This window comes from Ursus maritimus, unplaced genomic scaffold, assembly GCF_017311325.1.
Source record: "Ursus maritimus isolate PB19 unplaced genomic scaffold, ASM1731132v1 scaffold_6, whole genome shotgun sequence".
In the NCBI taxonomy this organism is placed as follows: domain Eukaryota; kingdom Metazoa; phylum Chordata; class Mammalia; order Carnivora; family Ursidae; genus Ursus; species Ursus maritimus.
This window is the reverse complement of record NW_024426774.1, coordinates 35,077,216-35,105,178: the sequence shown is the minus strand read 5'-3', so window position 1 is coordinate 35,105,178 and position 27,963 is coordinate 35,077,216. Positions and strand designations below refer to the sequence as shown.

Sequence of the window (27,963 nt, the reverse complement as noted above, 5' to 3'; positions counted from 1 at the left end):
GGATGGGGAGATGCTGCGGTCAGAGGCTCCCCAGCCGAGCCCAGTCACCTGCAGGGGGGCTGATGCCGCTGGTGGGGGAGGGGGGCAGGGAGAGCGGAAGCTTGGAAGGAACTGGAGGTGTGTGGGAGTGGGGGGCTGTCCCCTAGGAGTGGGACGAAAGACAGAATAGGCGGCACAAAGCCAGGAATAGAGTAATTTTATTCGTCTCTCATGGATGAATGGCTGCGTCTGCCCAGAAACAGGGCAGGTTGCAGAGCTGTGACTGTGTTAATTGCCATCCGGCAGGGACAGGGAGGAAGGACGCAGGGATGGGGAGAGGGGGAGGCTAGAGTGTTTCAAAGCCCCTTTTTCTCTGTGGGAGGAGAGTTCACTGTGGCGGTGGTGGCCGAGGCACAGGTGACAGAGGTGGCGGAGGTGGGCGTGCGTGTGTGCCGGCGAGAAGAGCCAGTGGAGCTGGGTCCGAGAAGGGCACTGCGTATCCTTTCACGTCCTTCACTCAGCAACTTCAGGGTCTGTGTGGCTGACGCAGCCAACGTCATGGTCTCCCGTGTCCCCAGACGTGAGCTCCAGGCCCCCAGCCCCCACGCCACGGGAGAGCCTGGAGCCCTGCCCCCTCCAGGGTCTGAGCCACTTTCCCAGTTTTCTCACCCATCTCCTCTCCCCAGCCCGTTCACTCCCAGCAGCCCTGCTCCTGCCCTGCCCGGGGCTGTGGTCCTGGCCACACCGTGTTCTCCCCTCGCTCCGTCCCTGCTGTGTTCAGGACCATCCCTACTCCCTCTCAGGGCCTCTCATTTCCAGCGCATCTCTCCATCTTCCTTCAATCTCGTTCTCCCTTGTCTTCCCAAAGCACCTGCCCAGAAAAACCACAAGCCCCAGGAGCAATCCAGCTGGTTGCCCCCAGGATGGGGAGCCCCGCTGAAGAAAACCCCCCTGGTGTGTGGTGAGGTTCCAGGCTCCCGCCCCAGCTGGACCGCACCCCGGTGCCGGGGACCTGCTTAGTCGGAGGCCCCAGGCACCCCCTCTCCCAGACCCTCTGTCCTCAGCAAAACGTTCAGCCCTCCACCCTCTGGGACTAACTCCTCTTGTGCCTCTTCTTCTCTATGCATAACCTTACTTTCCTCACTCCCTTCCTTTCCAGCAGAGTCTAAACCTTCGGATCAGATCCCTCCCCCTGTTCAGACCGAGTTAGTCTCACCCAGCCTCCCTCCCACCCTCTTCAAAAACAGTCATTTGATGGAGCGCCTGGGTGGCTCTGTCGGTGAGGTGACCAACTCTTGGTTTCAGCTCAGATCATGATCTTAGGGTCGTGGGATCGAGCCCCATGTCAGGCTCTGTGCTGAGCGTGGAGCCTGCTTAAGATTCTCTCTCCCACTCCCTCTGCCCCTTCCCCTGCTTGTGCACATGCTCTCTCTCTCTCTCTCTCTAAAACAAGAAAAGAAACAGAGCCATTTGCTGAAAGACAGTTTGCCAAATGCCAAATCTCAGAGTGACCCACTCCCCACACCAATATGTTAACAATTGATTTGCCAAGTGACCAATTCCACAGATTTCCAATTCTCCCAAAACGTATTTACATTAATTATTTACAAAATATGTAATAAGATGTGTTGCACTGGAATTTTGAAAGCTGTTAATGATGTCTCTCAACATTTGGGCCTTTGCTTTTTATCTAGTTCAGAGGTTTTACTTTTGATTTCTCCACCACTGTTTTATACTGGATTTATGGGTATGAGATTCACATTTCTGAAGCTGCCTGCTTTTCAAAAGTTACTCATAAAGGTTTGGGTAATGCATCAGCCTTTTTTTTTTTTTTTTTTTTAAATTTTAACCTTTGGTTTGCAAAAAAAGTGGTTTTGTCCTTCAAGTGTAATTTTGCACCAATTTGCATTTTCTCAATTTTGTCAAAGTGGCTTGGCAGTCAGCCAGATAAAAGTTTCTTCTGCATGTTAATTTTCACATATCCATGACAACTCCCCCAGTGGCAAAATCCCAAAGCGGGAGTTATAGTTCAATTTAGGCACAAGTCTTTACAATTAGAGTTGACAGTAAATGCAGTTGAGGGAAAACCCATCCATTGGCACCAAAAACATATTGTGCGCTCAAGGAGTGCCCCGCTTCTGAAATATGGAAACCCACAGAAAACTGACATTTACCAGAGATGGACTGAGAAATCTATAGGAAAACGTCTGGTAAAAATAGACCTGACAACTTGTAAACCAAAAGAAAGAAACTGCTAGACATAGTGAAATAGAAAAATAAATCTATGGGAAAATCTTCGCTGTTGTGGAAACCATAGCACACAAATTGCTATAAATTTTTAAGTAATTAACCGAAACAACTTTTGGGTGAATTCCAGGGATCACTCATCAGGGAAATTGGCTCTCCAGCAAATTGATTTTCAACAAATTGGTTATTTGGCAAATTGACCCATTTTCTTCCACCTCTCCCCCTTTCCTGGTCTCTCCCTTAGTAAGGCAAGCATCAAGTACCCAGGGCTCCCACACCTGCCAGCCTCCTGCCTGTTACAGTCTATGAAGTGCGCTGGACCCTCCTCCCCGTTACTGGGAAGACCGGCTCGGCCATGCTGGCACTGACGGGGTGCTCAGGGAAGCACTTTTGACCTGGCACCTTGTAACCTCTTCAGCCCAACCAACAACCTCTCATTCACACCCTAATTCTGCAAGCCGTTTTCTTCTCTTCTCTCCACATGGATCTAAGGGCTCCTGTCCCTAATTGAGACCTCTACTCTCCAAAAGTGATTGGGCATGACTGGCTTTTATTAAGACTGGAGGTTCCCTGGCCAAGCAGGTAACTTCAAGTAGAATCCTAGTCAATCCTGCCCTTCCAAGTCCTGGCTTGGCTGCCCCTGGGCTGTTCTCAACCCCCCTATCTCTCCAGGCTGCTGCTGCTTGGGCCCTCCCCTTCTCAGCCCCTCCTCCTCGCTGCTCATTCTTCCTTCCTCTCTCTGGTCCTTCTTCAACCCCGTTGAGTTTTTTTTGTAGAACATCCTTCACTCTGTCCTCTCTATTTCCACACACAGATGGGAGAAAACTCACTTTCCAGAGCCAACCAGGCTTCCGAAGCCATTGTACTAAGTAAAAGAAACCATGCCACTCCCCTACAAGACAGAAAAAGTGGCTATATTTCTATACATTGCAATTTAAAGAAAGCCTCCATGCCTCCATGCCTCGACATGAAGTCTCCCATCTCGACATGAGCCCCCTCTTGACCTCACATTTCCCTCTCATCCTGACTTCTCACGGCGAAGCTTCTTGGACCAGCTGCTAATACTCACTGTTTCTCCTTTGTCCCAACACTGCAGTAGACACTTCCTGGTCTTTTTCTTACATGCCTTCCTTGCAACATTTGACATGAGTAGACACCTACTTCCAGAAACTGTTTTTTGTCTAACCACTCTGACCAGGGCTCTTCAACCTCTTTTGTGCTGTCCTCTTCTCCTGTTACCCTCTTAGAGGTCAGTGACCCTGGCTTCAGCCATGGGACTCATCTCCTCCATAAGCAGGCCCTGAGTGGTCCCGTCCACCCAGGTACTTAACTACCTTGTACATGTTGTTATGGGGTCTTGGGTCATTGTCCTGGTCTCTGGGAAACTCAGAACAACACTCGGATGTCTCCTTGTTGTCTAGAATTCAACAGATTCAAAACTGAATTCATCCTCTTTCCCCAAATATGTGTCCATTGCCTAAACCAGCAATCTCCCTTTTCTAGCACCACCCAACCCGAGCAGGGCAGATCTCTTCCTTAATGAAAGCCACTCCATGTTCCTTCCATGTTTGCTACCACTGCTTCTGCTTGGCCATAGGCATTCATCACTTCCTCCTTTACCATTACCCTTGGCCTTTCCACCTTCTTATCTACACCCAACACAGCTGCCAAAGGGATCTTTTCTAAATGCAAAGTTAGCCATACCCTCCCTCCCTGGGTTGCCCAAAATCTTTAACGAAGCTCAGAGATTTTGACATAACCTTTCGAGCACACAGGGCCTTTTGTAATTTTACAGCTGTCTTCTCTCTCCAGCTCAAATTCAAACTCAGCCTAGGCTCGCTGTCTTCTGTGCAACTTGCCCTCCCTTCAGCCCATAGCACTTTGGTCATGGACTTCGTTGCCTGTGAGCTTCCAGAGGGCAGGCCAAGTTTAACTTGGCCTCATCTCCAGAGTCTAGCATACAGTAGGAATTCGATAAAGTTTGATAAAGAGAACAGGAAAATCTCAGACTTCTCAGCTCATGACATCCCAGTACAGACTTTGACGATGTGTGGGAGAAGAAATAGGGAGCCTTACAGGGAATCCCCAAGGTCCAAAGGAGCCACGGTGTGGTTGAGCCACTTCTGAGGGCAAAGGCAATCGAAGGAAGTGCAGCCTTTCCTTCTAATTGGGGAAGATGTAATTTCCATGATTTTATCTCCTCCGTACTCTGCTCAACGAGGCTGCTACCCTGGCGAGTGAGGGTGATTTTGCTGGAAGGGTGTGTCCTGCTGTGAAGGGAGTCGGTGGGTGACTGGACAGCAGAAAGGTGCCCCAAATACTTGGTTGGCCGTGCACACACAGTGCATGTGACTCTGCCTCAGGCAGGGGACACATTTTTGTGCCAAGGCCTTCTCTTCTGCCCGTCATGTTTGAATTAGAGAGACTCTGGCCCCTTCTTGGCTTACGGGGGGCCAAGCACGGTGCTACGGTGGTGGTTGGAGCGGATGAGTGGTTTACAGCTTTCTTTGGTGAGGCCACCAGCCCTTAAGCAGCCTTGCCTCTGGGTCACTCCTTAGCTGCCACTGACCAAACACAGTCCAGGTGGATCAAATGTTTTCCCAAGCTAGTGCCCACTGGGCATTCCAGGTATAAATGTCACAAAAAGGGCAACCAAGATGGAGGTGGCACCTGGTGCCCAACTCCAGCCCAACAGGCCAATTCCCAAAGACAAGGGCGACGGGTACCTAATTCACCATGACAGGATAGAACCCTTGCCAACTCCTCTCTGAGAAGAGGGGGTGCCAATTCCAAACAAAAATAAAGCTGGATCGCTACAACATGGCATTCCTGGCATCAGTGGGTAGAAGCAACAAGTCTGCAAGGCTCTCTCAAGCATGGCAGGCTTGGCATCCATGGCTAGAGGTGATGAGCGTGCGGAAATTCGGTAAAAATAGTTTTCAAAGGTATAAAAACCGTAGGGAAAGATAGCAAAGCACTTAATTGGCTTAGAGCCATGGTGACTTAACTAGTCTAAGGAGAGTATTCAATATTCACATTCATAACCAAACTGAAATAGCAACCATGCTTTGGCCTCACACATGAACAAAAATTAGCATTTTAATGATAATTTGCATGTTGGCAAGGATATGGTAAAACTCCTATCTTCCCACATTGCTCTTGACAGTGTATGTTTGTACAATCTCCCACGGAGGGCAATTTATCATTATGTGTCAAGAACTGCAAGAGTTCATGACCCTCTCTCCAAGAAAATAACCCAAGATATGGAGGAAAGAGTCATCAGAGTCTTAACTGTCATTTTGATAGACGTATCAAGTGCTCAAGTTAGTTTCTGACAAATGTTTTAATTCTGTGTTGTGTATTGAAATGAAGGACTGTGAGAACAATGTAGGAGGAGTGGCTGTGGCCACTAGGAGACATGACGCCATGTGCAGACAAGGATGACAAGTGAGCAAAACAGCCAGGAAAGGGGAACCCATGTAAATCCCCCAGAATGATAACTGGGGTTGTGTCTGGGTGTGAAAGAAGTGGGGGATTATTCTCTCTTTTTCAAATGTAGTCTGTGATATAATCAGACCTATATGTTAGGGACTTGAGGGTTGCCAAGTGGGGAAAGAAGGACACTTGGGAACCCTCCCCAGGGGGGCAGGAAGGAGCCTTTCAGGAAGGGCAGGGTGGCCTGACCTTTGAGGGACTAGATTTGCTTTGGTGTGGACTGGGCAGGGTGCATGCTGGGTACAGAAGCAAGGACAAGGCCTTTGCTGCCCAGCATTTTCTTGGGATCCTAAGAAGTCTGGAGAAGGGATAAGCTGACCTTAATTGGGGAAGTGTTGGAGAACAATTGGGAAATGTTGGAGAACTCACATCAGGCCTCTTTGGGAAGGCTTCTGCCTCTAAAATGAGGGACCTCTGAACACATCTGGCATAAGCCTGTGAGGACCCCAGGGGGAACCTGAGAAAGTGACGACGTCAACTCTGAAAGAGGCTCCAAGGAACTGGTGGGGAAGAAGGCCAAGGAGAAGGAAGGGGTGGGGGGCTTGGAGGCTCTCATGGGCAGTGACAGTCACAGTGCCTGGGGCTGGGTTTGCTGAAGAAAGCAGACGACTCCTCCAGTGGAAGGGAAATGGAGTGTGGCTCTGAGATGTTTTCATGATTGTGTCTTCAGAGAACAGGCTGGAGTTGAGGGAGTCACTGGGCGGGGTGTACAAGGCACACACGTAGCCCAGAGCCTGGCATTCAAACATCACGTAGGAAGAGTTAGCTGAGTCTATGCAAGGATGAATGAGTGAATGCACGAGGCTTTATGCACTGCCCTGGGGTGTAATCACGTGGTCTCAATGGGGTCCACCATTGTCTCATCAGAACCCACCAGTGTCACTCGCATCTGTCACTGCACCTAGCTCTCAGAAACATCAAACATTTTGTTAAATACAGATCTTCCTCAACTTCAGATAGGGTTTACATTCCAATAAACCCCCACTGAGTTTTTGTTTTGTTTTTTCTTTTCTTTTATTTATTTGACAGAGAGAGAGCAAAAACAGGGGGATCAGGAGAGGGAGAAGCAGGCTACCCGCTGAGCTGGGAGCCCAGTGCGGGGCTTGATCCCAGGACCCTGGGATCGCGACCTGAGCCGAAGGCAGACACTTAACCGACTGAGCCACGCAGGCGCCCGTGATAAACCCGTAGAAGCTGAAAATATCCTAAGTCAAAACTGCATTTAATGCACCAACCTACCAAACGCCACAGCTCTGAACGTGCTCAGAACACTCACATTAGCTGCCAGTTGGGCAAAATCATCTCACACAGGCCTAGTTTATAATCAAGTGCGGATTATCTCATGTCATTTACTGAGTACTGTACTGAAAGTGAAAAACAGAATGATCATGTTTCCACTGGTTACCCCGGTGACGGCGGGACCCGCTAGGAGTGACAGCTCCCTGACGCTGCCCCGCCTCATGGGAGAGGATGCGCCGCGCATTGCTTGCCCAGGAAAAGATCAAAATTCCAAGTTCCAAGTATGGTTTCTACTGAATGCTTATCGCTTTTGTGGCCATCCTATAGCTGAGAAGTCATAAATCAAGCCATCTACATCGGGAACCATCTGCAATCCCTGCTGAGAAAATTTACCGGTCAACCAGAAATCACAAATGGAGATACCATGAGCTCCTTAGAGCACAAGATGGAAGAAGCCCAACCCCGACTTCTGTCATCCCGGGGAGAACCATCTACTTCCTATCCCCACACACAGGTCCTTACTCTTGGGTCTTGTCTGATGTTCTTTTTTTTTTTTTTCTTTTTAAAGATTTATATATTTATTTATGAGACAGAGAAAGAGAGAGACAGCGTGTGCACAAGCAGGAGGGGCGGAGGGAGAGGGAGAGAATCGGAAGCAGACTCCGTGCTGAGCACAGAGCCCGATGCGGGGCTCCATCTCACGACCCTGAGATCAGGACCCCAAGATCACGACCCCAAGATCACGACCGGAGCCAACACCAAGAGTCAGGCGCCTAACCGGCTGGGCCACCCAGGCGCCCTTGTCTGATGTTCTACTGGGGCTAACGTTACAAACTCAGGGCATCTGGTTGAATGGCCACAGTATATAATCTGTGGGGCGACCGAGAAGGGGTCATCGACAAAGTGAGAAACAAACCTGAATGTAAATCAGGCGAAGGCAAGGATCTTTTAGAGGTGAGCGCAGACAAGAAAATATGCAAAACGAAGGGGAAACCACTTCACCATGTGTGTTCTACGCTCCCCTTTGCACTGGGAGTGACTTCAACTCACCAGTGTATTTGCATATGGACAAAAGGGAACCTAAAACACTTTCATTATCTTAAAAGAGCAATTAGCCAGCTAAAAAGAATGTTCCTCCTGACAGCAATTAGTCTTGGCCAGCCTCCTCTCTGCTCCCCAGGCCATTGCTGCGCTGAGTCATCCCGCTAACCGGGGCCCTCCGACCCAGAGCCCAGCAGCCATCTGCTCCCCAGAGGCGCGGAGGGCCGGCTGCCCGCAACCACGGAGCTTCAGGATCTTGCGATTGGGGTGGTTTTCACTGTCAGGGGTTTTGCTGTTGGTGTTGGCCTTAGAGAAAAGGCATCCTATTTATGTAGAATTACATATTTAGGTAAAAATCCATATGTAAGATCATGTCAGATCTTAGACTATGGGTGAAACTGGCATAATCTTGGAATCCAAAGAGAAAGAACCTTCTGTTTCATCTGGTTTTACCTTCTGCTTCTAAACAGCTGTTTGTTCCGTTTGATAAAGATTTCGAAGTAGAGTGCTTAAGGGAAAAAGAGGAAGCAAGCAGAATAATATGTACACTATAATGTGGGTTCTATCGACACACACGCACACACACGCACACACGCGCGCACACCCGCACATATATGTAAAAATCTGAATGGCTTATAGAAGACAGTCATTTTCTAAATCTTGTTTTCCTCTAATGTGTGATTGTTTTACATTGAGTTTATATTACTTTTTTTTTTTTTTTAAAGATTTTATTTATTTATTTGACAGAGATAAAGACAGCCAGAGAGAGAGGGAACACAAGCCGGGGGAGTGGGAGAGGAAGAAGCAGGCTCATAGCTGAAGAGCCTGATGTGGGGCTCGACCCCATAACGCCGGGATCACGCCCTGAGCTGAAGGCAGACGCTTAACCGCTGAGCCACCCAGGCGCCCCGAGTTTATATTACTTTTGCAAGTAAAACTAATAAAGATCACGTGTTAAAGATGATCAGACATGAAGCCACTCTTTGCAGGGGAGGTTTTCCTAGTGATGAAATATCTTCCTAGTTAAGCTACACACACTCTCTCTTATCTCAATTTATTCTCATTTCCTTTGGTTTTTGTTTTTCCTGAAAACGAAGTGGTCATCATCTTCTCTAGATCAGGGGGACTGGGCATTTCTTTTACTTTTCATTGAGAAAATGTTCAAACAAAGGAAGCAAAAGGGTCTACTCAAGCCCATGTCCCGATCGTCAGTTCCCGTAATTATTCACTTTGCACCATTCTGATTTTATCTTTACCAACTTCATCTATCTTCCACTGACACCTCAACCAAACTAATCTATATACAGTCCTTTTTAGTTCTGAGGTATGTTTTATATCACTGTAAAATGTACAAATCTTAACATTAAAATTTTGAAAAATAGATAGGACTGCACCACCTTCTCAAGATACAAAACATCCCCATCAGCCCAAACAGTGCCCGCATGCCCCTTCACCGTCAGTCTCCACCTTATCTATTTTCCCAAAGAAGTTTAATGGATGGCACAACATATGTGTTCAGCACTATCAGCTTTTAGGGAAATGCAAATTTAAATCACAATGTGAGACCAGTACACATATTTCAGGACGGCTAACGTTAGAAACACTGACCACGCCAAGTGTTGGCAAGGGTATGGAGGAACCAGAATCCTCATGCCCTGCTGGTGAGAATGGAAAATGGTACAACAGTTGAAGGTTTCTCAGAAGTTCAACATGCACCTACCACGTGTCCCAGACATGTAATTCCATGAGAAAGGAAGCAAATGTCCATACAAAGACTTGCGCACAAATGTTCATAGCACCTTTATTTGTAATAGGCTGAACTGGCCACGACCCAAATGTCCACCCACAGAGGAATGGGGAAAAATGTGGCACGTCAATACAATGGACTACTACTTGGAAAAAAAGAAAAAGAAAAAAGAAAAGAAAAAAGAAAAAAGAAAAAAATGATTTACGGATAAACACAATATGGATAAATCTCAAAAACAGGGACGCCTGGGTGGCTCAGTTGGTTAAGCATACGACTCTTGATTTCCACTCAGGTCATGATCTCAGGGTCCTGGAGTGGAGCCCCGCATCGGGCTCCGTGCTCAGCAGGGAGTCAGCTTGAGGATTCTTCCTCTCCCTCTACCCGCCTCCCCCCACCATGCTCATGCTTTCTCTCTCTCAAATAAATAAAGAAGCCTTTTTAAAAATTCTCAAAAACAATTATGTTGAGTGAAAGAGGCCAGACCAAAAAAAAAAAAAAAAAAAAGCTACATACTGTATATTCCATTTATGTGAAATTATAGAAAATGAAAATCTAGAGTGAAATGAAACAAAGAAGTAGGGATGGAGGGGGAAGGGAAGGCAGGCCTGGGAGAGATTACGACGGTGCATGAGGAGACTGCTGGGGTGATGGCGATGTTCACCGTATTGACCGTTGCGATGGTTCTGTGGATACACACGTCCGAGAAAATGGTACGCTTTAAGGGTGGGCAGTATTTTGTATGTCAGTTACACTGCAACAAAGCTGCTTCCAGAAAATAAGGCCATGGAGAGTATCAAGACTTTGCTCTCCCATGACTGCTCTCGCTCTGGCCTGCAAACAGGTGCACACAAAATCTACACATTGAACTAGAGGCTGCTTGACCACACCTCCGCTGCATTATGCAAATCGCTGAGAAAGAGACAATAGTTATGCTAGAAACCACCAGAACATGGTTGTTTCCACACACCTTTTTTTTTTTTTCGTTTTCAGATCTGGGCTGTCTGTAGCACGTGGTTGCCAGTTAACCCAACGTGGGGCTTTTCTCTTTGGTTTAGAGAATCTGAGCTCGAGCTGGGCTGGAGTTAAATCGCTGTGGTGGTTCGCGGGTGTGGAAAGTACCCACGGCTGACCACACGCTAGTTCCCCACGACTCTCTGTGTCGAAACGACTGCTGCATCCCAGGCTGTCGGCTTAAAAACAAAACCCGCATGGTCTTTACTTCCATCACCCCTAAATAATCCATAAGACGTATTTCTTTTCTGTTGTCCTAATTTCCTAACTTTGAAGATTTTGCTTTTTTCCCCTCTGTGGGAGATCTTGTCTCACTAGAGAATGGTTCCAACGTGTTGTCAGTCTTGCCTTCCCTCTTCTGCTTCCCTGAGCAGACCTCCCAACACAACTGCTGTGAAGGGACCCACACTGAAGGGCTGTTCTTGGCACCCCAAATATGCCAGGTCTTGTCACGAAGGTGGCCCCATCTGGGCATAGCCGTTTGAAGCAGCAGTCTGCTTCTTCCTGGAAAATCTGGTGCCTTCGCAAGAGCTTTCCTAGAATTAACCACACCGAGGGGAGGTGGGGCGGTAGGGCAGAGTGCCAGCTGGCCTGGGTGTACAGAACCCCTCATCAGCGTGGCACCTCATCTCTGCTATAACGTCCTGAGGGAACCACTGGCCTTTGTATCTGGAGGAGAAAGGGAAGAGAGCACCGACGGCATTTCCTGTCCCTTTCCAGAAAAGGATGCCATGCCACAGAACCATTCCAGCAGACTTCTAAGGTCAGTATCACCCCATTTACAGATGAAACTCAGAAAGCCTCAGCAGCTCACGTGCCCCAGATCTCAGAGAGACGGGGCAGAGCAAGGATTGAAACCCAAGCCAGTCTGGCCAGAGGACCCACAAGCTTTCTTCCACTCATCACGCCACCTCACCATGACTGCCGGCCACTGCCAGTCACCACAACCACTGTGTTTCCACCACCTACCCGCGCTGCCGGGTCACCACCACTCACTGTGTCAGCTGGTCGCCACTCCCCACTACCCCAGGTCACTATTCCCCACTACAGCCTACCAGTCACTACTGCCTTATAATCACGTTCACAGCCACTGGTGGATTTTGATCATCAAGATTTTCTAGGTAATTGGTACATGAGATGTTTAGTTGCAAGACACATGCAATTTCCACTGGATATTTTCTGGAGGATCTAGACTCAATTGGATATCTCTAGAACCTTCCAAGATATGACATAACCACATAGAAGGCTGAGATTTCCGGATGTCAGGAATGCTGTGTCCTTATCCTCCAGGTTTCCCTATAGATAAATCCATTTGTCTGCAAAGTCAAGGAGGCAGGTTCTTCACATAGAACCTTTCAGGCTGGGGTAAGGAGTTTGGACGTCAGTCTAAGGCAGGGTTTTGCAGAGGAGGGGTGATAGGATGAGGCCCCCCAAGAAAGGAAGGTTAGCGACAGCAGCCCAGGGTCCGCTGCAGTGGCTCGGGCAAGAGAAGGTGGCGGCTGGCACTTGAGTGGTGCTGGTAAGAAGGAAAGAAATGGATACACTCAGAAATAATTTCAGAGGCCCAGGCAAACTAGACTTAACGAAGAGCTGGATGTGAGGAATGAGGATGAAGAGGAGAACTAAAGCTGACTCAGAGGATTTTGTCTGGAAAAACTTGAAAAGCCAAGACAAGATAGAATGAGGTAAAATCAGATTTCAGGAAATCTTGTGCTTTGCTTCGGATGAATCTGACTTAGAGGTGCCTGTTAAAATCAAAGTAGAGAAGACCATGCCTACGTGAGTATGGGCTCTGAATGGATACAGAAATTCAGGAGTCAGGAGCTCAGAGATAGCACTTAAAATAGCGTGAGCGGATGAGATCCCCAAGGAGGCAGCGTGCATAGACAAGAAAAGCGGGGCGGGAAATGAACCCCGGATGCCGCAGCACTTAGAGAAGAGGCAACAGGTGTGGCCATGAAGGCTAAGAAAGAGCAGGAGCAAAGCAAAGAGTGTGGGGTGTTCTGGAAGCAGAGAGAATAAAGGGGATCTGGAAGGAGGACCGGTCAATTGGGTCAAATGAGATGAAGACAGGCCTGGCCACTGAATTTGGTAGCTGTAAATCACAGCACACTGCCACATAAATGGTTATATCTAAGCTATCTAAAAGAATATTCTTTATTCTCCATACAGGTAGTAAGTACTTACTATGTGCTGGATTGTCTTTCAGGGCACTGGGGTATAGAGATTCCTAAGACATGCTCTCTGCTCTCAAGGAGTTAACAGTGATGAGGAAGAAAGAGGCAATAACTGGTATTGTCATTGCTTTGTTATCCCACTGATCCTGCAACAGCCCGGTACAATGGCTTGTGCCATTTTGCCATGTTACCAATATGGAGACTGAAGCAGGGGGAGGTCAAGATATGCCTCAGATACTCAATGACAAAGCCAAGGCTTGACTCTAACATCAAACTTCCAAATGGGAATTCCCAAACGTGATTGGGAAATGGCCAAGGACCAGGCCACTTAGCAGGAGGGCCGCTCATCTGAAACACAGATGCATTTAGGACAAGCCTGATGCTTTCTTGTCCAGGTAGCGCAGACTCAGGCCAATGTCCGCTGCTACCCACCCAAAGACTCTTAGATAAAAATGGCTATATCTACACTGATAAAGGTGCCAACATAATTCAGTGGGGGACAGGAAGTTCTTTTCAATAAATGTTTCTGGGAAGGCCTGGGTGGCTTAGTTGGTTAAGCGTCTGCCTTCAGCTCAGGTCATGGTTCCTGGGTCCTGGGATTGAGCCAGGTTGGCTCCCTGCTCAGCGGGGAGTCTGCTTCTCCCTCTGCCTCCGCCCCTCCCCTCACCTCATACTCTCTCTCTCTCTCTCTCACTTGTGCTCTCTCTCAGGTAAATAAATAAAATCCTTAAAAAAAGTTTCTGAAGCAACTAGATATTATATGGGGGAAAAAATCCTATCACACCACACACTAAAATTAACTCAAGATGGATGATAAACCTAAGTGTAAAAACTAAAACTTTATAGTTTTTCTAGAAGAAAACATGGGAGAATGTCTTTGTGATGGTGGGGGTGGGCAAAGATGTCTTGGGACAGAAAAAAACACAGTAACCACGAAATTTAAAAAGAGATCAATGTGACTTTATCGAAATTAAAACTTCTGTTTATTAAAAGGCATCATTACAAAAGAGAAAAGGCCAGCTAAAAACTGGGAGAACCTCCTCACTATACATATAGCTGACCAACGACTCAAATCCAGAATGATAAAGAATTTCTTCACATTAACCACCGGTGGTCTTGACTGCATGCCCCTAAATCACACTCTTCCGGCTTTGGGAAAAGGCCCTTCTGCCTGAGGAGGGTGCCCCTGACTGGTGGAGAGATGGTGTTCCCTCAGCCACATTGATCTCAAGAAGAGGAGGAGTTTGGGAACAAAGAATTTTGAAAAATTAACGCCAGTTCATAGGTTCGTTTTCCTTCGCAAGTGGCAGCCAGGAGAAGAACCAGCAGGCTCTGTGGTTCAGGATTCCAGATTTGCCCTGACATTTTTTTGCCAGGATTCTCCACAGACACAGGACCAATTACGTGTGTGTGTGTGTGTGTGTGTGTGTGTGTGTGTGTGTGTGTGAAGAGACTTATTTTGAGGAACTGGCTCACGTGATTACGGAGAGTGGTAGGATGGTTTGGCATCTCCTGGCTGGAGATCCAGAAAGAAGGCAGGCAGGCAGTCTGCTGGCAGAATTCCTTCTTGTTCCAGGCAGGTGAGTCTTTTGTTCTATTCAGACCTTTAACTGGTTGGATAAGGGCCACCTACATTATGGAGGGCAAACTGCAATACTCCAAGTCCACCCATGAAAATGTAAATATTATCTAAAAATGCCCTTACGGAAACACCCAGATAAGGTTGGACCAGATATCTAGGCCCAACCAAGTTGACCCAAAACTAACCACTGCCCCAAATGTGCTGCTGAACTCTACCCACCGGGGGGAGACGTGATCAGACACTGACGCATTCTCACAGAGTCTGGATGCAGCCATGACAAGCCCACAACATTTTTGCCAGGCAGCAAATGTCGGAAGTTGAGGCAGGCCAACAGGTAAGCTTCCTGTCGGTGGAAGATTGTGTGCCTCAGGTGGACTGAGGTAAAGATTAGTTGATTCAGAGGCATAAAATCAAGACAACTGGATAGCCTCATGGGGCTCTCAGAAGAAAGAATATAAAAGCATAAGGGAGAAAAAATTAGGTCTACCTGATGGCCATTGTGTCTGAGTAGAAACTGGCGGATGAAGGAAGACAGCAGTGTAACAGAGGCAGCCTACACGGGAGGAACCCGCAGATAGGTTAAGTGCTGTTCAGTCACAGATTGACCAAAACCAGGGGCTATTGCAGAAAAACAGAAAATTAGCATGATAGAAGATTAAAAAAGTAAAAAAAACCTCACAGTGGTCTGCCTTTCCTCATGGGATTATAAAGGACTGTAGCAGACCACCAGCCAAAAATGGCAAAAGACAGACAGACCGCAAAGAAAACTCAGGAAGCCCAATGAAGAGGGCACTTTGGGGTCCAGTGCATGCTTGGTGATGTGCCTGTCTGTGGACCCTCTTGTGGACCCCTAACCTTCCCCATCTGCACATATGCACGTAATATAGGTTAAGTAAGTGAGGGTAGGAGATGTTTGCCCAAATTCCACTATCTTACACTGCATCTCAGGATTTCTGTTGGTTCTGTTGGAAATATAACTACTGTAATGGATCTAAAAAAGGCACACATGGTATTCGGTATCTGAAAATTGTTCTAATTAACTTTTGATCTTTTGCCCAGTTAAAGACTTAATTTTTTGTAATGTCAGGTCTTATTTAAACTATATTTTGTTTCTTCTCATCATAATAGAAGATATTTGTCTTCAGTTTTGATACCTAATTGCTTTGAGGATTTTTTTAATACTGAATTTTGTTTCTTTGTGTTTTTTAAGGGAGGGGGACAGTGGGAGAGAGAGAATCTTAAGCAGGCTCCAGCCCCAGCACTCAGCCAGATGTGGCACTCCATGCAGGGCTCAGTCTCACAACCCTGAGATCATGACCCTGAGATCACGACCTGAGCCTAAACCAAGAGTCGGACGCTTACCCGACTGAGCGACTCAGGTGCGCCGGAATTTTGTTTCTGATCTTTTGTACCAGTTATTTGAAAAATTATGGTTTTAGTGCAGGTAATCTGGAAGGGACAAAAGTGTAACTCCTAGTAATTTTCATCTCGCTGCCAGTAGAAAAGTAATAAACCATGCCAATTTATTTTGGCAAAAACATTTTTTTTGAGGGACAGGTACCTCACAAAAGAGGATAACTAAATGGCCAATAAGCCCATGAAAACATTCTCAACCCATTATTCATCAGGGAAATATAAGTTAAAACCACAAAAGAGGTAACACCCAGGCAAATGGCTAAAGTTAAGAAGATGGACCATACCAAGTGTTGGCAAAGGTGTAGGTCAAGGGGAATTCTCACTGCTGGTAGGAATGCAAAATGGTGCAGTAACACTGGGAACATCTGCCTCCTGAATCATGCAGCAACTCCACCCCTAGGTGTTTATCAAAGAGCAGTGATGGCAAATGTCCACCAAAATGTTCACAGGTTTTAATTTGCGATAGCTAAAAATAATACACAACTCACCTACCTATCCAAGGTCTATTGAGACACAATCCAGTTGTGCTAAAGGCGTGCGGTGGAAAACTACTCAGCACTGAAAAACAACAAACTACAGATCACACAAACTTGGATGAATCTCAAAAACATGGTGTGGGGTGAAAAAACTGGACACAGAAAGTCTGAATACTGCATGATTCCATTTTTATAAAGTTCGGCAACTAGAATGATAGCAATCAGATGCGGTGGGGTGACGGACATGCTCCGGATCTGGGTCTTGACCCTGGTGGTTGTGGGAAGGCAGAATACCTAAGTAAGTCCATGCATTTTACCGCATGCAATTTACAGCTCAAGTTTAGTAAATGTAGCCGGAAGGAAGTGGGGGGCGGGGAGCTACGCACTCTCCACTTTCGACCACATGTCCGAAGGGATCTCTGCTGGAGGGTGGACTGAGGCTCCAGCAGCCTGGGGGTCTAGAGCTGGCTTAGAACCAGAGTCAGGCTGGTCTTCTCTTCAGCCAAGGGACCAGGGCCTCTCTCCACTTGACAGAGCAGTCCAGCCCCAGCAAGGGATGGCAGGTTCTCGGTACAAAGTGCTGGAAGGCTGCCCCTCCCTTCAGTGTGGCCACCTCCTTGGCCAGCCTCCACGGGTCTCAGAAATCATTGACGGCACCTAACTAAAGCCCACAGGACTCTCCATGCCTGGCCACACTTAGACGACACCAGTGAGACCTCTCAGAGGGGAGGTAGGCTTGCTTCGAGGTTCTGTGTGTGGAGTCGGAAACACCTGCCCCTGCAGATCTCCCTGGGCAGAACCAGAACCAGAACCAGAACCAGGGGTTAGTGGCAATGGGACGATTCTTACTTATTGGGCTACTCTGGGCTGGGCCTCAAATCTAGAGCTTCCTTTCTTCTGTGCTGGTGCTTTTCACTCTCAGGGTAAGTCAAGGTTCTTACTCCAAGGGGCAGATATCTGAGCAAGACAGGCAATGAATGACTCTAGGCTCTGTTAGAACCCCTGGGCTCCGGGTTTCTGGACGGTACACCTGTGACACTCAGTCCAGACATGAAGGTAAGAGAGCTGTAGCGGAAATCCCAAAGAAGGCAATTAAAACGTGTTAACCAAAACAGGAAACACTGGTGAGGTAAATGAGAGTGTATTTATCTTCAGCTGTGTGATTTTATCAATACTTTTATTGTTTGAAAAGTCATATTTTATTTTACTTTATTCTATTATTTTTTAAATAATGTAAACGCTGTTTATTAGTTTAAATTTTAAGAATCAACCTCTGGGCAATGCTCAGAAGCCTCTTCTTTTACTGAGTTATAACTAACATTCAACACTATACTAGTTTCAGGTGTGCAACATAGTGATTCGATGTTTGGACACATTATGAAAGGATCACAAGAAAAAAATTTTGTCACGGTGCCACAAATTTTGTTATTAATTTTTTAATTTATTTTGAGAGGCAGGGAGGGGCAGAGGGGGAGGGAGAGGGGGAAAGAATCTGAAGCAGACTCTCCACTGAATAGGGAGCCAAATGAGGGGTTCGATCCCACGACCTCAGCCAAAAAGAGTTCGACACTTAACCGACTAAGCCACCCAGGCACCCACAAATTTTATTTTTCAAAGTTACTTTCCGGACGCCTGGATGGCTGAGTCGGTTCAGCGTCTGCCTTCGGCTCAGGTCTTGATCCCAGGGTCCTGGGATGGAGCCCCACATCGGGCTCCCTGCTCGGTGCGGAGCCCACTCCTCCCTTTGCCTGTCGCTTCCCCTGCTTGTGTGCACACGCTCTCTCTCTCTCCCTGATAAATCAATCAATCAATCAATCAATCAGTCAACCTAAAAAAAAGAAGTTATTTTCAAAACACCCAAACGTCACTTTTCACTTTTTCTAAATTCTTGTGTTCTTTCTATGTGGGCATTTGGGGCAAGATCGAAACGAAGCACAAAGCACACACACTTTGTAACAATCGTGGACATCAGGTTCTTTGTTAGACGCAAAAGAGGATTTTTACTTATAAAGAGATGCTGTTTCCTGGAGGAGGTAGACCTTCAGGCCCTGGCACCAGTTTACTCAAAAGGAATTAGGAAGGAAGGAATATCCTTTGTCTGTGGTGACAAAATGATCTCCCACCACTGGCAAGCTCACAGCAGCAGGACCCAGCAGGACAGGCTGTCAAAGTGGGCCACTTCTCCAGATCCAGGAGGATTCTTGGGCACATACTGGGTGCTTCCACGGTGAACTGATGGAATGTGAGAATTAGGAACTTGCAAAGAACAAGTCTAGTGGCCAGTAGTCATCATCATTGAGACCATCTTTCTTTTTTCTTTTTTTTTTCGTCCTAAGAAACGTGGGGACAAAATTAAAGGCTTTTGATTTCATGCAGCCTGTCTCTCGGGGATAAAGCTTCCATGTGTCCTTATCTTAGGAAGGCTCTTGGAGGGGCCTGGGTGAATGGGCTGTAGTTTCCCATTCTGTGGCGCAGCACGCAGCCATGACAAATACTATTGCAGAAGAACATTTCAGGACACAGAGACTTGTTCACAACAGAACGCGGAGCAGAAAGAAGCCCATTTTCTAATGTGCGCACGGCAATGATCCCATTTTCCACCTCCACCTATCCAACTTCTTTATCTCCACGGGCGCATACGTACTTACGTACCTTTAAAGGATATGCACCGAAATGTCAACAGTGGCTATCTGAGTGTTTATTTCCTTCTTGTTTATATTATTTTCGAGGTTTTGTATAAGATGTGTGTGAATTCTTATAAGGTTTTAAAAAAAAAAAAGCTAGCAAGAGACACTGAAGGAGCCAAGAACCCCCGGGGAGTAAACTGGCGGGTATGTCTCCACTTCCCTGATCTGAAGTCCCAGCTTCTCCGGCAGGTAGCTCCCCTGACTCCCCCAAGCACAGACATGAGAGCAAGAGCCCTCCTACTGGCTCTAATGATCAACCTCAGTTACTGAGAATATTCTTGATATTTTCACATCCATATTTTCTCATTTCACTTTCTGGAAGGAAAGCGTGGCTGGGTATTCACAACCAGACACCAGCGCGGGCAATCCACGTAGGCTAGGAGATGAGGGAAACTCCGGCTTGCGTCCAGGCAGGATCGACCCTGAACAGGCTGACCCTCTGGTGGTCCCGCAAACAGACATCTTTCCCATCATCTGCAGGGTTGCGACCTGCCGCTGTTTTGGGGGTGGCACAGAGGGTGGCCTGCCAGCGAGTGGGCACTGGACCACAGGCAGGGCTGATAGGCGACGCCTCATATCATATAGCCCTTGGGCGGTGGCCAGCCCACCTTTCCCCTCTGCTCTGCCGGCCTTCCATTTACACAGGAAGGGCGGCCCAGTGCCCCCAGAGAGAGAAGGGACTGGAGGTCAGGGAGCTGGGAGGGGTGGAGGGGGCGGGAGGGATGTCTCGCAAGCAAGCCTTCACCTTATCACCTGCACACGGGGGTTTCAGAGAAGCCTGTGCTGTGTGAGGCTGCACCGGTTAAAGGTGTGCATGGAACCTGCCCAAATGTCCAGCCCCTACTGCTCAGTGAGTCACACAGTTGCCGGAGTACAGACAAACAGGAAAAAGCTCACTAGAAGACGACTTCCTCAGGGGTGGGGATTGGGGTTTGTTTTGCTCACTGCTGTCCTCTCCAGTGCCTAGAACACTGCCTGGCACAGAATGGGCGTCCAATACAGAAAATCATCACTGGGTGCAGGAATGAATGGAACTTGCTAGTCATCCAAGAAATGTACACTACAATAGTAACATGGCATTACTTTGTATATTAAGCTGCCAAAGAAATAATGTATGAAAAATACACAATCCTGTTGAAATTTTATGAGATCTACCACATACCTAGTACTAATGGCAATATGTAGTAATATAACTCTTGTGGAAAACAATTTGGTAATAGAGTCACTTAAAAGTTCCCACTCGGTAATTCTAGTTCTATACAGTTATGTAAAACAAATAAACCAGAAAAAGGAAAACACTGCCTGTGCAAAATATTCCTTAAAATGTAGCTTATAATAGCAAAAGATGGGGTAATCGAGTAACTAGCCATAGGGATGGTCAAATAACTTGTGGTTATTGAGGCTTGGATAGCAGTGTAGCAAAGCGGTAATTAAAAAACGCAGGATGTGAAAGTCTCCATATACAATGAGTGCGACCATAAAATATATTTTGGGAAAAAGCCTGAAAGGATGGAAAGTTTATGGATTTTCCCCCCTCTCAATTTTGTCATGAAAATCTTTTAACCCAAAAGAGCTTAACCAAATAAGGCCTGTTTCCATGACACCATTCACCAGCACGCGTGTATATGGCAGCCCGCCCAGGGCGTTCACCCACTTACACTGTTCCCGAGACAGTGGCCCCTCACCGCCACACCCTCCCTGCTCAGGTGGGTCCCCAGTCTCCAGGTCCCCGGTCTCCAGGTATCACACCACTGGACAGCAGAACCACGCAAGTTCTAAGGCACGGTTTGCCACGGGGTCATTCATCCTTGAGTATCAAACCGTGCTGCTGGGGGAACATTATTTAGTACCGTCTGATCACAAATTGCAGAATGTTTGCCAGCAATAACCCTTTGGGTGGAGGAAAAGCGGCATTGAGTTACACTTTCTCATGGTGGTTAAATAAGCATTCTGGTTGCTTTTTTATGGTAAAACCATGCGTGCATCAAGGCACATTTCCCTTCTTCCTGCAGGAGGGCAGTATCCAGTTCATTCACAAGGGGTATCGGGTCATCGAAATCTAAGAAGGGGGTACCTCCTGCGGAGACCCTCGGAGTCTTGCTGATTCGGCACGAGGAGGCAGCTCTTCATCTCCCTGCACCCAGGAATCACGTGGCGAGCTTCGCATTCCGCTGACCCCTGCCTGCCCCCCTCTTCCGGAGACTCTGACTACATTGATTTGGTGAACAGTCCAGGGCATCGGAAATTTTAAAAGCTCACAAGCCTAGACACAGCCCGGGTTGAGATCCACTGTTTTACGGTCTCAGCGGCTGAGATCTATGCTGAACATACTCAGACTGGGTCCACAGATGGGTATGTTCTCCACGCAGAGATGAGCAAGGATCTGTGTTATGTTTGCAAAGTTCTGCTGCCCTGCTCTTAGCTGTCCCGGGAAGCCGAGCACAGGGTATGGAGGCCCAGGGGCTGATGGCTTACTGAGACCAACAGGCTGGGGGCAAAGTGTCACTCTGTCACCCACTAGCTTGGGCAAGTCGCTCGCCCTGCTGGGCCTCCAGTTCCCCATCTGAGAACGGGATGCTGTCGCCACGGCCGCCTCACCGGGTTCTTCAGGACGTGCCGAGGTTGGTGGGTCTGTAGGAAATGGGGAAAATGGGCAGAGGACAGATGTTGACGCGGACCTCTCCCGAGATCTCCACCTTCAGGGTTAACGCGAGTGTAGTTAGCAAGACACGCAGCCCACGCTCAGGAGAGAACCCGACGGGTTCAAGAGCAAACAGATCTTATTCCTGGTGCAGAGGGACAGTCGGCAAGGTTTCTGGGACCCGTCCAAGGAGAGAGCTCCAGACTCCACACGATGTCGGGGAGTCGTCAGGGGGCCAGGAAGCCGGCCTCAGGTATACTCCTGCACGTCCTAATGACGATTTAGGTGTTCTTAAATCCTTCTGACCCTGGAGAAAACACATCAAGAACTGACAGTGGGGAGCGTGGGGCCGGAACTGCGTGAGTTTCTGCCGTCCGTTGGGGCCCTGACGTTCACCTCTCCAGTGAGTCATTCCAGGGAAAAGGAGTCACTTCTCCTCGGGTCATTCACAATGAAGAGCAAAGAAGTAAACATGTTACGTTTTAGGCAACGCATGATGGTTGCTGGCCACATGGAGGCTAATTTCTTCCTCCGTCCCGGAGCTCGGCTGACGTTTCATAGCGGACAAAACGAGCCTGAGAATCACATCCCTCTCTCTGGTTTGGCCTGGAAGGGTCTGGCCTCTGCCGCGGTTAGTGTGGCTGACAAGCACTGGATGAGGCTTCTCGCTTCCTGGTTCAGCCGTGGACGCGGCAGTAGGTCAAGGCCGCATGGAGGGGCTGCGGTGGGCAGCCCACCCTGCCTTGGCGTCCAGCCTCCCTGCCTTCACTGTGGCCAGGATAGTGCAAGCAATCGCTAGCTTGTGTTGGGCTCTGTCTTGAGTTTTAAAAAATGAAACAAAACAAACCTGGGTTTTTTTTTTTTTTAAGTGTGTGTGCAGTAACCATAGAAACCTTCTTTTGCATTCACGAGTGTTTTGGAAAAAAATCCCTCCTGTGTGACTATCTGGCTTACGTGGTCTCCATAGCATTGTGGGCTCCCAGGGGAAGGGATCTGTGTCTTAGAGGGGAGTCGGAGAGAGGCTCTGCAGGCGAGGCCAAGGCTCTGGCTTCATGATCCCGGGGAACCCACAGGAGGTAGCCAAAAATAGACACCCCATCCCCCCACCCTGCTTTGGAGGCTCTCTTGTAAGCTGAGGCTCTAGGGTAGTGACTCATTTCACCCCTGTCACAACACTCTGGTCTCACTACCATCAGTAGCTCCATTTCACAGATGAAGAAACTGACCCACAGGGTAGCTGATAACATGCCAAGGTGCCTCAGCGGCTAAAAGGGCAGGAACCGGGAGGTCAACCCCAGCTGTGGGGCATCGGCGCCCACAGGGGCAACCACTGTGCCAGGCTGTGCAGGGGGATGCCCAGGGGTTCCCAAGCCTGGCTGGCCCAGCAGTCCCCAGGAGACCGGACGTGTAGATGTCCATCCCCTTGTCTCCCCCTACACAATATGCCTGCTGAATCAGGTTCTTGGGGGGAATCTGAGTTCCAGAAATCCGCATTTTAATTCTCTAGGTGATTCCATGTGGTAGGACCACAGAAAAACCAGAGGACGGTTCCTGCGTGGACTTGCCTGGTCTCACTTCTGGACACAGACATGTTCCTGAAAAGACATGGGTATAAAGCAATTGTGGCCTGAGACACAAAGCCTGAAAGAGGCGTATCTACACTCGCTCTGTGGAGCTCGTTCGGAAAAGGAACCTTCCAGCGGCAGCAGCACACAAAGCCAGAGCTCCCCAACCAGACAAGGACTTCGCTCTTCCTTTCAACACACTTGTATGGAGCCTTTCCTGCGGGGCAGGCAGAGCAGCCTGGTCCCTGCTCCACCTGCGGACAAGGCTGCTCTCGGGCTGGGCGAGGAGCTCCTGGCTCTGCGCCCAGCACGCGGGCCGGGGCAGGAGCAGCCACCCTGCCGACGCGGAGAACGCCCGGGAGCAGTCAGTGACCCAGCCGGGCCTGGCTTCCCTCATGCACAAAGTGCAGATGATGGTAAGAGTAACGCCTGCTTTCCGAGGTGGCGGGGAGAGAGGCCCATTTTGTCATCTACGTTAGACACTCTCCATGGGCTGTTTTGCCAACATTCTTCCATTTCAGCCACTCAGTGGTCCTGGAGGCTAGAGAAGATCACGCCCACCTTACGGGGAAGGAGGCTAAGGAGCAAATGCAGACCCGAGATCACACCTGAGCCTGTAGACCACCGAGCACTGTCCCTGTGCTGTTCCAGACGGAAGAGTAAAGATGGGGGACCCGATGGTGACAGTACTGGGGCCCGCCCGCGGGACCCAGGGCAGGGGACGCAGGTCTTATGGACTCTAGGCTGAACGCCCTGAGGCCTGGTGGGAGGGGGAAGTCGGGGCCGGGGGTGCGTATTCCCTACTTTGAGCCGTCAGCGCCTTCGGGGAGTGAGGAAGAGAGAAGACAACGTTGAAAGGGCTCTCCCCACTTGCCACACGCACATGCACTTTTGTCAGGACACGATTTGTGTGTGATTTGCTAACGGAGTCAAGAGGCTGACAGACTGGCCACAGACTCTGCCCGCCCACTCTCTCCCTGGCTCCCCTTGCCTCCAAGGCTGGGGGTGCCCGCCAAGGCATGCGGCTGCTGACTTGGAGCCCCAGAGCTGCCTTGAAACTTTCCCTCCTCTGCTCATAAGCTAAGGCTTTGTCTCATCTGCCCAAACAGCGAAGCCTGTTTGGGAAGGCTCTGGCTGCTCCAGCAAGCCTGCTTGCTCCCTTTCCTGGTCTGTTCCTGTCTTGGTCTCTCCTTTTTCTGCCTCCCTTCCTTCCTTGCCCTGTCTCTCTTTGTCTCTGTTTCGGAAAGAATTCTAAGATACATGCACATCCCCGTGGACTTGATTTCCCGTCCCCACTGTCCTTTTTCCCGCAGGCTTTTCGTTAGGTTCTTAGGTGCTGGTGTTTTCGTCTTGTATGTCTGACACAGGGAGGAGACAGGAGGACAGGGCATATTAGACAGACTCGGCCATGGGTGACCATGGAAGTGACAAGGATGACCAACACGGGAGAAAAGAGGACCCAGTCTGAGCTGTCTGGGGGTCCCTTCCTGCAAAGCTCGTCTGGCTGCGTGCGGCCCGGGAGAGGATCTAAGGCTTGAGTGCTACCCTGGCTGGCCGGTCAGTGGGGAGGGAGCACCCCTGGCTGTAGGGAAGGTCAAAACCAATGCCCCTCTCCAGCCGCTTTTGCGCAAGAGACCCTGGAGTTGGGGGGTTGAGTGTATGCTTGTTTGTGTGTTAGGGGGAGCTGGAACAGCTGAACGTTTTTCTGGATTTATCTGAAGACTTGTACAAAAAATTACCAGTCTGGTTAATCCCTTCTCAGCTCCCAAGAGCCCGTTAGGACCTCCTTTTAGTGGTCAGCGCTAGGGCATTATGGCCAAGGGCCCTGACAGCTCGTTCTAGGCCTCCGTGCGGACCCCCACCCCTGACACACAGCACACACAGGGCTGGGTGGTGTCCAGCGGCACAGGCCCCCAGGGCTGGTCTCATCTGATACCCTAATGAGGGAGGTCAACCGTTTCAGGAACAAGGGGCAGCCCCTAACGGGGAACCAAGTGCTACCAGGCCAAGGGCAGCACTCACCATGACAGAGCCCCAGGATTCCCTTGCTACAATAGCCCTGGTTCATTCTTTCCCCCATCCTGGAAAAGACACGCAGGAAAGCCTATGTCAGGTGGAAAGGTTCAGTGTCCGGGGAAGGAGCCAGCTTTTGCCGGGCCTTTGCCTCAAACCTAATCCATGGAGTCACAAGAAGCCCAGCCCGGGGCCTGCAGAACCTTCCTGTGGCCGGGACTGACTGTTGAATTAGCATGCACCCCTTTAAGCGCAGGGCCAGGGAGAGCCATGGACGCAGAGGAGCTGTGAGGGGGCCTGCGAGGGAAGGAAACATCCCTGATGGAAAGTGACTAGAGGGAGGGGCTAGTGGTCACCACGAGCCATGATTTCACACAGTGTCATCGATGACCCACATCCTACAGATGTGAAAACGGAAGCCCAGGGAGGCGACTCACCCAGTCACAGAGTTAAGAAGGGACAGGATGGAACCTGTCTGACCCACTCGTTCTCATCCTCCATGCCACACATGCCTTGGCGCGTGGCAGGCACTTAATGTGCACGGTCGGCAAATGTGAATGACTGCACAGACGAATGAACGAAAGAACTGACCGACTGCCCGTTCTTGAAGTGGGCCTTGAGGGACGACGGGGCTCTACAGGGGCGGAGAGGCCCAGCAAGTCCATTCCAGGCTGGGCAGATGAGATGGGCACGGGGAGCCGCGCCAGGCTGGGGGAAGAGAGCTGGCCGGAGCAGCGGGTGGGCGATGCCTCAGTGGGGTCCCAGGAGGGGTCCTCCCCCAGCCAACCTCCCAGGCCGTGGCTCCACGGTGCTCCCTGGGGAGGAAATGGGCCTGCACGGGGGAGAATGATCATGCTTACCTGGCACCTTTCCCCTGAAATTAAACCCCTGGCCAGGTGGCCAAGGGAGGCTCGGACCTGCGGCAGAAGGTAAGAACGGGGGCAACTACCTAGCCAAGAGTTTGGGGGCATGGGCTGTCAGCATGGTCCCCACCATCAGCACCACCTTCACCACTGCCATCATGTCTGGCGTCACGGTCGTCACCATGCCACCACGAAATTTGGTGGTGGGGACTCTGGCTCGGGAAGATTGCTGGGTCTCTAGCCCTGCGCCATCACGCACTAACTGTATGAGCTTGGCCGCAATTTACCATCTGTCTATGCCTCACGTTCCTCATTTATACAATGGGATCATTTTAAAAGGTCATCCAGACGAAGTTCTTAGCATCCTGTCTGGCACATGGTGTCAGGAAAAGTTCGCTGTTGTTATTATTTTTATCGTAATGAGCCTTCCCAGTAGAGACGCTGTGGGTCATTACCGTAGCTGATTTACAGAGTGCAAAGGACACTGACTCCTCCCCACTTTTCAGACGAGGAAAAGGTAAGATCTAAGAAGCAAACACACTTGTCCAGACAGCCCAGCTCCGGAGCCTGGGCGGCGAGCGGGTGGGAAGCAACGTTCTGCCCCTCCCCGTGTGCCTGCCTCTTCCATTCCTCCCCTCGGGCACAGCCCCCAAGCCTTCCCCTCCGGGTGCAGTTTCGGCTGAAAGTTACTCCAGATTGTCCATTAAAACACACTGCCACTTTATGGTTTGTTCGTTTGCTCCTAAAGCCGTAAAACGCAAGCTTAATAAACAAAGTCACACTTAGTCACACACTTAGTGCCACCGTGAGTGGTGAATTCCATCATTATTTGTGCCCTCTGGCCCCCACAAAGGACACTGGGTTCCCCACGGAGCTGGTGACGTGCTCCACGGTTGACCAAGGGCCCAGTCACAAGGCAGGAGGCGAGGTGGGGGCCAGACAGGTGGGGAAGAGCCCAGAGTAAGTTTTTAAACTTCTAAGCGTTAACATCCTCATCTGTACAAGGAACGTAATGATAGGGGCTCCTGGGTGGCACAGCGGTTGATCGTCTGCCGTCGGCTCAGGGCGTGATCCTGGCGTTATGGGATCGAGCCCCACATCAGGCTCTTATGCTATGAGCCTGCTTCTTCCTCTCCCACTCCCCCTGCTTGTGTTCCCTCTCTCACTGGCTGTCTCTCTCTGTCGAATAAATAAGTAAAATCTTTAAAAAAAAAAAAAAAAAAGGAACGTAATGATAGGACCCTCCTCACTGGCTGGTGACAAGAAGTAATCAAATGATAGTTAAAGCACTTAACCCTATGCCTGGCCTCTGGGAAGGGCTCAACGTATTGTAGCCAAGAGAGAGAAGTTGTTGTATTGTCTTCTGGGGGTTCGAACCGCGCCTCGGATGTGGCACAAGCTGGAACTGCCCAGGTTCTAGAGAGACTGGACTGGAGTCCCGGGATGGGGTGGGAGCGGAGGCAGGGGTGTGGGCATTAGTCGGGAAGGAAATGGCAGTCTGTGACAAAAAGCAGAGCTCAAAGGGAGGTCAGCTCTCATACGTTTTAGCCAAAACTCTGCCGGAGGCTCTCTCGAGAGCTTCACCCTCGGTGGGGTCCCTCTTAGGGGAAAGGGCGATCCTTTGCTGGGTCTGGGGGTGGGGCCCTTGCTCGTGCAGCAGCTCTGCCCCAGACTTAGGCCGGGCACTTCGGGGAAGAGAAAGTATAAGGTAAGAGACAGCCCCTGACCTTTGGGAACTTCCGACTTATTTGGGGTGATGGCCGTGAGGGTTGCTCGCTATGTTT

At 49.4% G+C, this 27,963-nt stretch overlaps 1 protein-coding gene across 3 annotated transcripts in view; it reads right to left on the bottom strand.

Moving 5' to 3' along the window:
- The window catches only part of BCL2L11 (BCL2 like 11), a 123,947-nt gene that overhangs the window by 35,229 nt on the left and 60,755 nt on the right, over positions 1-27,963 (bottom strand). The window contains exon 5 of one of the 3 annotated variants that reach the window (XM_040623185.1): positions 15,041-18,741. The exons of the other annotated variants lie outside the window; for them this stretch is intronic. Within the exon in view, the coding sequence (XP_040479119.1) occupies positions 18,660-18,741 (82 nt within the window). The 3' untranslated portion in view covers positions 15,041-18,659. Of the gene's footprint in view, positions 1-15,040; positions 18,742-27,963 lie in introns of those variants that run through there. 3 annotated transcript variants of the gene reach the window in all.